Consider the following 16,034-nt stretch of genomic DNA (forward strand, 5'->3'; position numbering starts at 1 on the left):
ATAATATATATGTATGTATAAAAAGAAATTATTTTCTTTTCTTTACTCTGAGAAACCATTTAATAATTCACAATCATTAAAATTACAGACTGCATCAGTTGTTGGAAGTGGAGATGCTGATTTTGAACAATTATTTCTTGGACTAAATCGAGTCCATTCATCCATGGATTCATCCAAAAATTCAATACTATTTAAGAATTTTTTACCTTAAAAAAATAATATTTATATTTTAATAATTAAATAAATTATAATTAATGAAACCAAGTATAAATGTTAAAAAAAATGTATTGATAATTACCGGAAAATCCTCCAACTGCATACAATCTATTCCCAACTACAGCAACTCCTACATTTGCACGAGGTGTAGTCATGTTTGGACCTGGACTCCACATTCTTTCATCTGGATCATATATTTCAGTTGTGCATAGTGATTGAGTACCGTCAGAACCACCAACAACATATAATTTTCCTATAAAAAACATAATGAATACATCATTATATTAATTTTGGTGGTATGTATAAACTTCATAAAAAAATTAAGTACAAACCTTTTATATGCGCAAGTCCACAACCACGTCTAGGTGTAATAATTGGTTTAATAAATGACCATGAATTTGTCTCAGGATCATAACACTCGACAGTGTTTAAACAATTCCAAGTATCACAACCACCCACGACATACACTTTACCATTCATTGCACATACACCTGCTTGGTTTCTTCCTAATTGGTTTAAATTTGTATTTTAGTTTTTTTTTTTTTTTTAAATCAACCATTGTATGTTAGTAAACCATACCTGTTTGCAATGGAGCAATACTAGTCCATTTATTTGTGTTTGGATCATAGACATCACTTTGTTTAATTCCAACTTGACCATTCCATCCGCCAATGCAATATATTTTACCATTCAACTCACAAACACCTAAAAAATGATATTATATACATAAAATATAGTAATTTCAAACATTATTAATTTAATTACATCATTAAATAAGTTAATTACCTGTGTTTGATCGAGCAAGTGGTAAAGAAGTCACAGGAATCCACTTTTTTTTAATCATATCATAACATTCAACTGTAGATAATTCAGTTGTTCCATTACATCCTCCAACAGCATATACCTTGTTATTCAGTACTGCTATATTAAACCGTCCACGTGCTTCACACATGGGTTCAAACGTTTCCCAAACATTTTGTTCAGGATCATAAGACTCTACGTTTTTTATACATTCAATTCGATCATAACCTCCACATACTAATAGATTGTTGTTAAGATTAGCACAACCAATTGCACATTTCCCAGATGTCATGTGAGCTAAAGCGCAATAAAGATCAGGCAATGATTCTTGGGACTCAGCTCGACTATGCAATGGTGATGGTTGAGTAGAAGGTGGATTTGATAACATAGATATATTAAGTTTTAATTTTATGCTCAAAGAACACAATTGACCTTTTAGTGAACCCAAAGCAGAAAAGGTATGCTCTAAACACAAAATAAATATCAGTAAGATTTATTGATGATAGAATGAGGAATAAATAGATACCTCCAACACAAGTGACACCAAGTATAGTCCAATCACTATCAATAAAACTTTCTCTTCGCTCATGCATTTCACGGTTACATATCAAAACTCTAGATTTAGCTGGTTGTATTTGACCTTTACGTCTATTCTAAAGTATACAAATATCATAGAAAATATAATAAATATTTCTAAAAATTACATATTTAATATTTATTTGTACCTTAGGAATAGATGTTGATTTCTTGGATAGTTTTTTATAATCCTGTACAATTTCAGTATCACTTAACTCTCCAGATGGAAGTTCTGAACAATCCTGCAATATGTTATCTAATGCCAAGTATAACATATATGTCTAAACAAAGAAATCATTGATTTAAAATAATACAAATACTTGTTTTTAATATTTTACTTTTTCCATAAGTCCATTAAAGAATGTTGCTGGTTCATTCTCATCATAACAACGTTTAATCCAATCTAGTACTAACTGAGATACAGAATCACCTGTACTCAACGACATCTCTTGTTTTGTTTGACTTAAAATCTCTATTTGTATACATGGCAATGAAAGAAAAGCTGAAGTCTCAGCAATTTCTTTCATCTAAAATTTTAAGTCAAAGACATAAAAGTAATTATAATTTCTTCTTTTTTTTTTTTAATTAGTATAAGTATTAAGCTTACATGTGCTGATATAAATGAGTTAACTTGATTTATAAAAGATATGCTTGTTGATATACAAGGAAGAGAACGTATCTCAATACAATTATCGACATTTAAGTATTTTAGCATGAAACGAGCTAATTCTTTTGCGATACGGTCCATTTTCAAGTAACAGGCTGCTTGAAATATTGATTTTACTTGATAAACATTTGCTTCTAGACTGAAAAACATAAACAAAAATCAAATAAAAACATATTTCTAATATTATTTTTAATATTTTAAAGTTTAGTGAAAAAAATTAACACCGGCTATAATTTTAAATGTAGGATAGTGGAAGATACCCAAGCATAGATTTGTTTATAGCATTGGAAAGTTATGTTATCAATTAAGAACATTTAAATGATTTTAATTAGGAGTAATAAATTAATTAATGTGTTGAAACATGCATAGCCCACCCTATGGCCTTTGATTGCAAAGGTGATATATTATTATTTATTTGAATCAATTAGAAAAAGAGTTTATATAATATTTTTTACTAAATATAAAATAAATAACACATAAAGGATTTATATTTTTGATTCTTTTCTTTTAACTAAATAAAATAATATATAAAAAAAAATGATTTCAGATTAAAATAAAAAAACAAGTTTGATATTCACATTGGTTAGTCTGATTAGAAAATAGCTTACTTAATCACTAATTGTATGTATTACACACAATTGATTATTAATCAGTAATATATTAAAATTATTCAATATTCATATTGGAGGGTTAAAAAAAATTATTAGGAATATTATAGCTTATTACTTTAGCTTTTGACAATACTTTATACTATCTAATGTTTATTTGTGCCAAGAATCAAAATAGTTATTAAATGGAAAACATAGGTACTGATGGTTCTATATTGATTTTTGATACAGTAATTTAAATCACTATAAGTTTGAATGTTTTTTTTTTTTTATATTTCTACGTAAGACATCAAGAAAGTAATGCTGTTAGTTAGATAAATAAATGGTAGCGACAATGCGTTACCGAGATGTGTAGGTGTATTCGATGAGCTTCTCAACAGCAGAACAATCGCTGAGTGGACCAGTGGCATTCAGTGTATATGTTGTTATTGCTTCTCGTTGTGAACCTTTCTTTTCTTCATCGTCAGTGCTAAACATCTCCATCAGAAACCGACTCGAGCTGGCCAACACAGCACGGTGACCGTGTAACTCGCAATTGCCCACCTACACACACTCATGGTGGTCGGTCTACGTTTCAAAATAGTCAACACTTCCCGTCCAACCCACAAATTAACAAAATAGTTTATTCAATAAAAATGAAAAATAAAAATTCCCATGTCAGCCAATTTTTTTAATTTTAACCAATCTAATTATATAATTTATTCTCAATTACATAAATTATGTAAATCTAAAATACTTAAATTGTAATTAAACATATGATAAACTTAATAAGACCCGATTAATAAATCATAATCAATGATACAACTTACATTTAATATAACATCACAAAATGTTCGACTTTTACGCATCATGTTAAGTGTATTTAGTAATACCGTTTGATGATCTTCATCTTCCATTACAAACATAGCTCCCGTATCACAGCCATTTAAATCAGGACTCATATTTTTGTCTGTAGCAACTTTTTCTATGTTATTAATGTTATTATGCCCATCTGAAATTCAAATAATTAAAACCAATATAATTAATCAGTATGATAATTGTAATTTCTTTCAATTCAAATATAAAAAAATAACTATTTTATGGATTTTAACATTTTAAACTTATTTAAAAAAAATTAATAATTTATTAAATTTCCTAAATGTTAAAAATATTCACCCATTGGTATTAAATAAATATAAAATTATTTTAGTCACGGAAACAAAATTTTCATAGTCATTAATATGTATAAGCTTAAACTATACATATTATTGTTATATATTAGTAGATATACTACAAAATTACATTAAAAAAAAAAAATCATATGATAAACCATGAATTGGCTATTATAACTAAGAGATAGGTATCATAAGTTGAAAAACAAATATCAAGGACTCTTGAAAACTTTTAAAGATAACTACTACAAATGTAACTCAATAATTGTATAATTTATATAATTAAAATATAACAAAAATATCTACTTTCAAACAATAACTGAAAAAAATAATGAAAATTAACTTCTTAACATGATAAAATTATATTTTATAATGCATCATAAGTCACAACAACAAATTATTACATTAAATTTTTTGATGTAAAAAAGATGATACCATAACGACCCGATCACTGTTTATTTTAAAATGTTAACTCTAGTTTGATGACGCCAATACATAACTATAAGGGTTGATGAATTGATTTGATAGAAGCACTACAATAAAAAAAACTTAAAGTGGGGGTAAAGGGAATAACCTTGATTTAAACGATTGATGAGGTGCACAAATTGACTTGTCCCTTTTGCTTTGAGTTTAAGACCCTAACGTAATAATATATAACATATTGGATTTACTTATTTACTATTTATCTGCTTATTCGATATTGACCTTGTACCTAAAATATCGTGACTAGTTTAAATTAATAATACATATATTTATGTTTATATATATATAACCGTTTTATTGATTTTAAAATGACGCACTTAAACAAAACGAATCTATCAACAATATGACTTTTTAACATACGAGTAGTATCTATTATAGTTATTATTCATTATACATTTACTGTCTACAAAAAATACTTAAGAATAGGTATTTGAGAATAATAAAATTAGTATCGAAAAATCGACTGTCTATTTTTAGACTTCTTAAAAGTAAATACCTACGTCCCTACGGGTTAATGAAAATAAGTAATTAAAAACATCCTATTAACATCGTATTAAATGAGATACTTATTTTCTAGTAAAATATAAAAACTTAATAAATTTATAAATTGTATTGTACGTTGCTAATAAGTAATATTGGATAAATATAAATTTCGTATATCAGCATTCAATCAATATTAATCACATTTAATTAAAATTATGTAACATGTTAAATATTGACAACCAAATATGTAAAACATTAAAATATATAAAACTCAATAGATATAATAATATTCTCTATTTAAATTGTTAGATAATACTATAATAATAGTCTACAGGTCAATCGTAAATACACGTAGTAACTACAATATTAAACACAACAAAAACTATATTTTTAATGTTGCATCGCATTATAGACAATGATAATATACGAGGAATCCTAATTTTTTAGTCAGAAGTACACAAACACATCATGACCCTTAAAAAATATTTAACAAGAGAACATATATATGGTCTTGGTGCTTGGTGCTTGGTCATAATATAAAAAAAAAATGTATATAAAATAATGTAAGTAATCTAATTCATGTTTAGTATCTATACGCCATTTAAGATAATAAATAATACTATAATCATAGTAACATTAGTAACTATATACAAATACATTCATAAGTTCAAAATGTTAAGAGACAATAGTTTTATATTGATAAAAATTAACTGGGACAATAAAATATTATTGTTGTTATTCCTTATTCAACACTGTAAAAATAAATAATTAATTGGAAATTTTATTTCAAAAATAGTTTTATAAACGTAACACTATTTAAATAAAATAAATTTATATTATTGTAATATTGTATAAATATACAATAATATATGATCGGAGAATATTCATAAATTGGCAATTATGTATAGGTTAAGTACTACTAGTTACATTTGCATTAGGACCATTAGGTATATGCATCGACAATGTAGATATTGCTAAAGATTATGCTATTCAAAATAATATCAAGACACGAATATCTTTGATTCAGCTTAATATAATTTAATAATTTATTATAAAAAAAATTTCACGCAGTTGCTATTTAGTAAGTAGGTATTAAATGTTAAAAATACATAATAATACAATGCACCAGACAAAATGTTGCTGAGTAGGAAATTGATTGTCTTGTAAATTCTTGAAAGAATAAAAAAGAGTTAATAATAGTTTATATAGAAAGGCTATAGGATTCCTATCTATATTTAAAGAAACGAAGTAGGTGTGCAGTACTGCAGTGTATCGTGTGCAGTAAAAACTGGTTCTAGTTTTACTATTTGGACAAAACATTTAAATACACGATTAGAAAGATTTTTAATTATTATTAGATATATACCATACAGTATAAACCGATGATAAGGGTATAACCACATAGAAATAGATTTGATGTGGTGATCGTATTATATCATATTATATAAAATATAAATTCTAAATTTTTGTGTTGAATCTTAACGAAAAACTACGGGCATGTCCCCTAGGTATTCTGAAATTTAAAATGGATACCTGCTGGAATAGAAGTAACTTACTATAATAGTATAATATATTAATATGTAACCTATCTCGTTTAAATGTATTACACCAGCAGGCTACAAATTGATAAGTTTCAACAAATTATGATGCAAATTGTTAAGACACCTTAACCAAATTATGAAATACTGTTCATATTTACTATTCAAGGTTCGAATTAATAGGTACATTTTATAATTGGTGGTGTACGATAACACAACACATCAAGGAATGGAGATTCATGTAATAATAATTAGAAATATTATTAAGGTCAAAGTAGTATTTTAAATTAATTGATATGCTTATTCAACTAAAACAGCAATATCACAATCCTAACAATCCTAGACTATTATAAATTATAGTATAAATTAATTTAATTAGAGACTATTTTTATTGAAGTATGTTTTTGATAATACAATTATAAGATTTACTAAAGAAAAAATGTGTATGACTTGTTACTTTTCAAGTTCTAAAAATATTGTAGAAATATAAAATGTATGTAATTCAGATTAATAGATTACCTAAGTACAAATGTTAATTATTATTTATATTATATGTATGAGAATATAAACCATAAAATATAACTGTAATTCATTATATAATACTTTAAAAGTATCGAGACTAAAACAATATTTTAACTACAGAGCAGCGAGTTTAACAATCATGTATACTAATAAATTAAATTCAAAAGACAGAAACACTTATTTACTATTATTATATAGTATATTTTGTGTTATTATTATGATTTATGATACAAATTTGATTTAAATTACAAATATTACAATATATTATATAATATATATGTTAATAGACGTTTATACTTTTAGGGTTTTATAAATCTTATATTTTATTATTTTTAGTGTGATTATAGTTACACTCAATAATTTGTTTTTAAGTATCATACAATAAATGTCATGAAATTAAATTTCTTAAAAATAATAATATAAATGATATATCAAGGTTTATAAACTTTAACTACCATTTGACCACCTATGTACCCATAACTATTTATCTATATTTTTTTTTACCTTACACCATAAATATTATTATTAAAAACTTTGTAGGTGATTTGAGGTAATTGTTCAAAAAATTTTACTTTGGCACACCACTGGTTTCACCAATAGCATAAATATTTTACACTAGCTGTAGATGTGTCATGAGCCGTGACCGTGGTACACGTGTATAATATTAATAAGTGTCAAAAATAAAAATTTCTATTAAAATTTTTATTACTTTATTACTAAAGTGTTCCATCAAAATATATGGTTATAAGAAATGTGCCACGAGCATAAAAAGGTAGAAAACCACTGCTTTATACCTACAGTTTTCAATAAATTGATGTCTGTTTTACTCTAAGTTATGAAGTTATGAATTTCAATAGGTACTAACTAAACCATTATTTATAAGGGAAAATATTTACTTTATTTTATTCTTTTTAATTAATGGTAATAATCAATAAAAATGTTAAACTAATACATTACACCTAAATATTTATTATGGTTAGATATATAAAACATTCAACTTAATAAAAACAATTGCTAACTGTTAAAAATAAATTAATTTGCAACTTGAACTTATCTATCTACATAAATATTTTCAATAAAGATATAAAAATAAAAAAAAATCAATTATTGTAATTTGAAATTTAAAACAACCAAATATAAATTATGAATGTTTAATTAATATAATACATATTATAATATTCGTAATTGTTTATGTTAAAAATATGGAAACTTTTCGGAATGTTTATAATAAATAAGTTAATTGTATGACAGTATACATTATATTATATATATATATATATTAATTAATTAATTTTAGTACTTATTAATATTATTTTTCATTTATAATTAATTTAAGTAATTGAAATATATGTATTTTATATCTGTTATATAGCTTTTAAAATATTAAAAACACATGATACTATCAATAGATATTCTAATTGAGTAATAATTTATAACCATACATATACATTATAACTAGGTAAATACACAATTTTAATCATTTAAGTAATATACTTGTGTCAAATATTATTTTCATCAAGTATCAAACTTAAATCGTTATTATTTTATAATCCTAATTGTTTATACATCCATGATCTATCTTTACAAATAAATATTCTTAGTTCATCTCCAAAACCGCTTAAACAATTTTAACAAGTAAGGAACTTGATAAAAAATTATATACACTAAGGAATATTTATCCCAGAAATCAATACTCATGTATTTTGTCCAAAATTTTTGGATCCAATTAGTTTTACAGAAAAAATAGCTAGTACTATATTTGGTTGTTACAGGCAAGAAAGTATTCTTTTAAAAAGATTATTATGTTCGTTTAATATTCTTTTTAAAGTAAAAAATTAGCAATAATTAATATATGAATGTTTTAATACATACTTGGCAAGCAGCCGTTGGTTTGAGAGTGTTTGTTATCGTTCTCCATTTTTCGGCAAAATATACGTATATAATAATATGTAGGAGGGTATATTATAAAAACTGATGCTCGATACCTAGTGTAAATATAAAATAAAAAAAAACAATTAAATGACGATGATTATAGCGACAAACTTAATAATTTTATCATACAAAGTCTAGCTACAATGACAATTATATAGTGTATTATAAATGCATAAACATACAGAACATTGGAGGTATAACTGGTATTAGCACAAATACACAATGGTAAAATATTTATTTATTATATTCAATTAAGTACTTACTTCGGCGAAGTTAAATTAGATTTTATTATTTCCAAAAAAGCTATAATTTACGACGTAATAATTGCTCGATCGATAATGCCGAAAAGCACATGTTGCGTCTTCAGCTCCGGTCACGAAAAGAATCGAGACTCGAGTAATCGAGAGTACGAGACTCGAACTATAGCCGACGGGCAACGACGCAAACGGCACAATTAACCGTGGTGGCGTGGTCTCGGCCGTCTCGGATCTGTGGCCTGTATGATGGATTCACACACTACACCGGGACCCCCACTCAACCGAAGCGTCACACCGGCCAGAGTTCCTAGTATCATCTGTAAAAATCATTATCCATAACCACATCCAGGGACCTTGTATGAGATCGCCGCGCTGTTTAACATCCTTGGACGTTCTAGGGATACATTTCTACCGTTTCCAGTACTATTCCAGTCTCACTAACAATTTAGTAGTTAAATCTATTTAACGGTTTATCCAGCCTCACTCGAGATTTCAAAATACCTAATGTATTAAACTAAAATTAGTTTTACACGTTAGTTATGAATATGAATCTCAATCGATACGCTAACAAACCTTTCTTACAATAAATCCTATATTTTTTCTAATATGCTTACATTTTTCGAGTTCTCAAACGTTTATTTCTCAAATATCAGGTATCGTAGTAAAAGAAAAAAATTTGATATTTGTTATGTTTTATGTATTAATATACATTTTATATAAGTATAATTATATATGTATATGTTATAGAACACGTTCTATGCAAATAGATTTTAGTGTATTTTAATTTTTAATTTTATGAATAAAAACGATGATTTAAATAAATCCTAATGAATAATTAAAAGATCATTTATAATTTATCAATACATAATTGCAAAAATATAAATGTTTCTATATTATTAAAGGAGCAACTACTCTCTGTGCAAGATGTTTTCCTTTTTCAATCAAAAAAAAATAACTATTTTAATGAGTATTAAATAGCAAAACTGATTTAATGTAATTCCAATTTGAAACAGTTAAATCATCTTAAAATTTAATTATTGGGAATTTGCATACTATTGAAATCTTGAATAGATATAATTGATGAAAAATAATCAAAATCTAGAGCGTTTAAAAAATAAATAATTTATTTTCAGAAGGTTGCACTATATAACCATTTGGAAGACCTACAAAACTATATGGTAGTTTTTGCTATATAGTAGAACTTCGATTATCCGTGCTCACTCTTCCGAAAATTTAAAAATAAATATGGACTGTAGATTTATAACATTATATATATTTCTAATTATAATTAAATAAAAAAATCAATATTGCTTTACTATAAAATTGTATGTATTTATGTATTTCTAAATATAATTATATAAAAAATTACATAATTATAAGTCTCGATTAACCGTGGTTTTCATTTATCCGTGTGACCCCCCCCCCGCAATTGCCACGGATAATCAAGGTTCTACTGTAGTTAATAAATTATTTATCTTTGATAAATATCTATATTATTCATATGATTTATAATATATTATGTTAGATGAAACTTGTTCAGTATATTTAAGGCTAAAGAATATTTTATAATTTTTTTTTAAAGCAAAAATGTTTATTTGTATTGCTTTAAAAATAATTCAATTTGACATTACAAAGAATATTTCAAAGAAATAGTTTTCATTCATTTCAATTTTGAGGTGAAAATTAACGAACATTTGAAACCAATTTAATATGTTCATTCAAATATTTATTTCATGATTAGTTTTATTGAACCCAGAACAAACAATACATATTAAACATTTATAACAGATGAAAGTAGGAGTATGAATAATATAAAATAATTTAAATCCCATGTACATGTCATAAATTAAATATAAAGTAGTTTTAATTCACAGCTAAATAAGCAAGAATATGATTATAAATCTAATATAGTAAGAAAAAGGATAAGTAAAAAAGTACATATTATCATATAAACCAAAGCTTAATATAATATGAGAATATAATAGTATAATAAACTACAGAAAATTATTAAATTTCCCTGACGTCTGATTAGAATAGTTTACAGTAATAATCCTATAGATGACTGCATTCTAAAGGAAAATAAAAAAAATAATAAAATGAACAATAAACAATTAAGTCATTGAAATTAGTTCTATATTACACAATTTATTGGGTTGATTCAGACTCTTTGTATGTGCTTAATAATGTTGCTTTAAAAACTTCTTGTCTTGGCCATAGTTGGGCTGCTTTAACGTTTAAAGGACTTTCATTATTTGGCTCTGTAAAATAGTTATTAGATGCATTTATTTTAATATGTATTATTAGTTTTAAAATAATACAGCTGTATGAAAAGACCAACAATAAAATACAATAACTATTGTCAATAAAATGTAAAAGTTAAAAATAATCACAGAGTGAAAAATATTAAAGTTTCTACATTTTAATTTGTATATACAAATTAAATATATAATATTAATCCTTCAACATCTGATATCTATTTTTAAATTAACCTCACCAACATTGAACTTAACATAGAGAAAGATAAGATATTTTAAACATAATGTATCTTATTACTATATAATTAACGAGATTGTTATTTTTTAAAGCTATAAATTATAAGAAAATAAAAAATGATATGAATCAAAATATATATGCAAATATTTCTAATGGCATAGGAGAGTGTAACTAATAGATGATATTTTGTAATATTTATGTATAATATAATTAAAATAGATTTATTATTTTAATTATTTAATTTATTTCAGTAGTTTCCTAGTTAAATTCTAAGGCAATATTTTAAATAAGGTAAAATAATTAATAAATATCGCCAATAACTTTTGTGTCAATACCAATAATTTATAATTATGTTTTTATCTGAATGGAATCTTATCATACTTTAGAGAACACTTCTCTATCTTAACGCACAACATAGTAAAAACTATTTCATGCGATCAAAAACTACTCAGGCTGTAAGTTAACCATATTTTCACACTATAAAAAGGAGAACATTGGATGTACAACATCATTTTTTATTTTTTAATATCACTAATACGAAAAAAGATCTTATCATTTCAAAATTTGTTTTTTTTTTCAAAACAAATAATGAAATAACTATTATTATAAAATAAGACTGTTTTTGTAATTCTGACATTAAAAAAATAATGATTTTGCTCAGTTGAAGTTCTCTTTTTTTCAGTGTGAAAATTTAGTTGCTTAATTTGGACTACAACCTGATTAGTTCTTATTCTCATGAAATGGTTTTTATTATGTTGTGTATTAAACATTTGTGAGATGGAGACAACACATACAGGTGAAGCATCTTTTTGATCAAGAATCAAGATTCTAATTTATAGAATATTACATATTTATACACATAAATAAAACATTAGATACTTTATTAATACAATATATAATTACCTCCAAGAAGAGATTGTAATGATATAAGTATTGCTTTAACATCATACATAGCAGACCATTTTTCTTTTAAAATATCCAAGCATATGGAGCCAGTTGCAAAGTCCACATTAGGATGAAAACAAGGAGTTAAAAATGTTACAGTTGGTGGTTTATATGGATAACCACGTGGAAATTCCATACTTAATTTGTATTTTAAACTTTCATATACCTAAAAACATTAAAAATACAAAATTTATGTATAAATAATATATTAAAGATTATTTTCTTTTTTTTAATTTTTAATAATGAATAAAAACTTACAGTATCTTTAGGTCCAACTATTGTAGCAATCCATCTAAAAAGATTATCACCATCTGGAAAAGCTGATACTGATTCATCACATGACATCTAAAACATTGTAATGTAAATTATTTAAAATAATTAACATGGCTTCAGAATTGATTATTTAATATTTACCTACTAATCAACAATGTAAATATTTTATTTTATTAAATTTATTAATAAATAATAATTCAATATTTTTAAATAAGAACTTTGAAAAACCCATTATCTCATCATAAATATAAATAATTAAATTATAATAACAGATCATAATACAAACATAATTTAGTATCAGTTTCTAATTCATAATTTATAACATATCTTACTAAAATATTATTGAACAATTAAATAATAATTATTATTATCAATTGCTAACTACAAATTTGAAAAGGTAAATTGTATTCTTTAAAGTGCATGAGTATAATAAATTGAATGGCAATTTACAACTCAAAGTGTCAATAAAAACCTATAATAGAATTGAATATATTAATTTTTTAGGTTTTCTGTTACCATTATATTATAGTAATTTACTTATTAATATATACTCAATAAAGCACAACAAGTGGTGAAACATTCATTAGTCTAATGGTCTTCGAGGATTCCATGAACTTGTGGTACAAGTAACATAATAAAAATACTAGAAATAGTTTTTTCCCAAATTATACAGCATTTTTTTAAACACACAAATAACTTTTCTTCATTAATTGTTGCTTTATTAAAAAACTTGTTATATTTTACCTAAATTAATTCTGGTTATTTAGAAAATTCCATAAATTTTTTAATTTGAACAATTAAAATTATTTTTTAGTTTCAAATTTTTTTAATTCAATCTAAATTCAACGCAACTTTAAGTTCAGGATCAATTATACTACAATTATACTTTTTCAATGTTTCTTCAAATTATAAACAAAATATTGATGTAACACATGACAAATAAATATATATTTAGTTTGAGTTACTTTTTTGATTCCTAGTAAAAACTTTTTATACTAAGGTATACCAAGCAAACAAAAAACAATAATAAAAAACATCTATTTTTTAACTTACCATCAAACTCATCAATTCTTTTTGCAATCTAAAAAAAAAATAATAATAATTAAAATACATTTATAAAAACCAAATCAAAGAATATGTAACAGGTATAACAAACAATTTTCATAAGCTTTATAAATATTACCTTTGAACGACTTTATTCGATTCTATTCTGTCATTCATATCTTCGCTACGTTTTGGAGAGTTAGACGAAGTACCTTCGAGTCTTGGATTGACGTTCTGAGCCATTGTATAATAAGAATATGAAACTTACAGGCTGCAGAACAATAATGCAATATATGGTGTGAGATGGACAGTTGTTGGGATTCCGAAAGAAAAACAAACACGTTTATAAACCGTAATTTATTTAAAATATCACAGTATGTAAAAATATTACTCGTAATACGTAAATTCACTCTAGTCGATTCGAACTAGAATTCAAATTGATATTTGATAATATACCGCTTAGTGTTTGGTGTAACAACAAAAGTAGTCGACAATCGCTAGTAGAGTAAGAGAACTAAGGATGTAAACACCAAAAACCAAACGTACTTATATATATTTTAAGAACTATAGCCTTTAGGAAAAAGAAATAGGATTACGCATATTATTATTCCGAATTCCCGAATGCAATCGATTGTTGAATTACCGTGTTCTCATTGGTTATATCATTTAATCACCGTTGTGACAAAATGTAACGGACAAACCAAAGATTTGCCGAACACCTGATAGCAAAGAGATCTTAGATATCGTCTGTCTCGAATATCCCGCCAATTTAAACGACCAGGAATAACAATTTATACAAAATAAGTAATAACACTAATAACTATTATACTACAGAAGTCAAAAATGTAGTAAATCAGTAAATGTAGAAATTGATAGACTTGTTAGACTTATGCAATTTCCTATATGGTTATATAAACAAGTGTGATATCAAGAGATGCAAGATCGTGGACTTATTTGATCAAAAAATGTTACCGGAATTAACCTAACCTTAGTTATCATAAGGCTCAGTAACTTGTAAATATACAATATTATATTGTACTCAAGTTTCAAGAGTGCGATGAAGATATAATCAAGCATCGTCCAACTTTGAGCTTTTTATGTAGTTGGACGGGTAATAGTCAATGAATAATAATTTTTTTTTTTTTTTAGTTTTGAGTGGATAAGTTAGTGGAATATTATAGTATCTTATAGAATATTAATAATTAATATCATGTTCACCGCGCCACTAATTAACTGGTCTATTTTGTGCATAAATACTGTTTTCATTTTCATCGTCTACTACTAATTATAAATACGCAATTTTTTGACATTTATACTTTTTTAAGATACAATATACAGTTGGGGAATTAAAAAAAATCTGTTCTCAAATCATTTACTTTAATATTAAGAACCATTTGCTATATAAATAAAATTGTCTCTTGGAAATGGATCCTATTTGCTTTTTGACACAAAGGTACAACTGTTGAACTATACAAGGCGATCATCATATAAATATAACTTGGGGAAGCATAGCTCTGCTATAAAGAAAGTGTCAAGTGTAATTACTAATTATATTGCTATTATAATTTATAGCAGATGGCTGTATTGAGGATTTGTTAATAATGAATTTATTATTCATATAATTATTATTAATCATGTTTATTCAATTATTGTACATGAAAATTCAAAAAAAGATTCTGAATGTATGACGGTTATACCTATATTTCTTAGGATATTTGAATTGTAATTAAAAAATTTTCTCTTCGGAATTTTAAAAACAAAAACGTGCGTGTATTATATTATTGTTGCGTCTTAGGTACATAATAATGATTATAATATTATTTTATATTTCTACATGACTATACATAATATTATTAGTTATTAAATATTACTCACTTATTAACTTTACCTAATCAATACTAGCATAACATATAATGGTGTCAACTGTGAATAGGTTCATGGTATAAATAGCTTAAAACTAATTTAAATAATTTAAAAATCTCATTGTACAGTAAAAAAATTAATAAAATAATTTACGTAATTGTGAAAAATCCTCACGAATAATA

General features: G+C 25.0%; 2 protein-coding genes across 5 annotated transcripts; both read right to left on the reverse strand.

The window, feature by feature from the left end:
• Positions 1–8: 8 nt before the first annotated feature.
• Positions 9–9,482, reverse strand: LOC113549483 (influenza virus NS1A-binding protein homolog). Of its 3 annotated transcripts, XM_026950803.1 has the most exons (13): positions 9,241–9,482; positions 8,918–9,030; positions 3,678–3,859; positions 3,212–3,411; positions 2,201–2,399; positions 1,932–2,120; positions 1,743–1,874; positions 1,544–1,670; positions 1,003–1,482; positions 796–921; positions 549–722; positions 299–469; positions 9–206 (listed from the first exon to the last, which is right to left on the reverse strand). In XM_026950803.1, the coding sequence occupies exons 2-13, from the start codon at positions 8,961–8,963 to the stop codon at positions 43–45; spliced, it is 2,190 nt and encodes a 729-aa protein (XP_026806604.1). In that variant the 5' UTR covers positions 8,964–9,030; positions 9,241–9,482; the 3' UTR covers positions 9–42. The 3 variants fall into 3 exon arrangements, with proteins under 3 accessions (XP_026806604.1, XP_026806605.1, XP_026806606.1); XM_026950804.1 differs by lacking the exons at positions 8,918–9,030; positions 9,241–9,482 and adding an exon at positions 4,024–4,047; XM_026950805.1 differs by lacking the exons at positions 8,918–9,030; positions 9,241–9,482 and having other exon boundaries at positions 3,212–3,457; positions 3,678–3,816.
• Positions 9,483–11,059: 1,577 nt separating this feature from the next.
• On the reverse strand, positions 11,060–14,613 carry LOC113560648 (probable ubiquitin-conjugating enzyme E2 C). 2 transcript variants are annotated; one of them, XM_026966654.1, is made up of 6 exons: positions 14,129–14,613; positions 13,999–14,026; positions 12,931–13,017; positions 12,631–12,838; positions 11,375–11,492; positions 11,060–11,303 (listed from the first exon to the last, which is right to left on the reverse strand). In XM_026966654.1, the coding sequence occupies exons 1-5, from the start codon at positions 14,230–14,232 to the stop codon at positions 11,380–11,382; spliced, it is 540 nt and encodes a 179-aa protein (XP_026822455.1). In that variant the 5' UTR covers positions 14,233–14,613; the 3' UTR covers positions 11,060–11,303; positions 11,375–11,379. The 2 variants fall into 2 exon arrangements, with proteins under 2 accessions (XP_026822455.1, XP_026822454.1); XM_026966653.1 differs by lacking the exon at positions 11,060–11,303 and having other exon boundaries at positions 11,345–11,492; positions 14,129–14,612.
• Positions 14,614–16,034: the final 1,421 nt, after the last annotated feature.

This window comes from Rhopalosiphum maidis, chromosome 1, assembly GCF_003676215.2.
Source record: "Rhopalosiphum maidis isolate BTI-1 chromosome 1, ASM367621v3, whole genome shotgun sequence".
Taxonomy (NCBI): Eukaryota; Metazoa; Arthropoda; class Insecta; order Hemiptera; family Aphididae; genus Rhopalosiphum; species Rhopalosiphum maidis.

Excerpts from the sequence above, each read along its gene's own strand:
- LOC113560648 (XM_026966654.1), bottom strand. The coding sequence starts at position 14,232 with ATGGCTCAGAACGTCAATCCAAGACTCGAAGGTACTTCGTCTAACTCT. Across the intron at positions 14,027-14,128 it reads TCGAATAAAGTCGTTCAAAG|ATTGCAAAAAGAATTGATGA; the intron begins GTAATATTTATA and ends TTTTTTTTTTAG. Across the intron at positions 12,839-12,930 it reads TAGTTGGACCTAAAGATACT|GTATATGAAAGTTTAAAATA; the intron begins GTAAGTTTTTAT and ends TAATGTTTTTAG.
- LOC113549483 (XM_026950803.1), bottom strand. The coding sequence starts at position 8,963 with ATGGAGAACGATAACAAACACTCTCAAACCAACGGCTGCTTGCCAA. Across the intron at positions 2,121-2,200 it reads ACTCATTTATATCAGCACAT|ATGAAAGAAATTGCTGAGAC; the intron begins GTAAGCTTAATA and ends TTAAAATTTTAG. Across the intron at positions 1,671-1,742 it reads AATCAACATCTATTCCTAAG|AATAGACGTAAAGGTCAAAT; the intron begins GTACAAATAAAT and ends TGTATACTTTAG.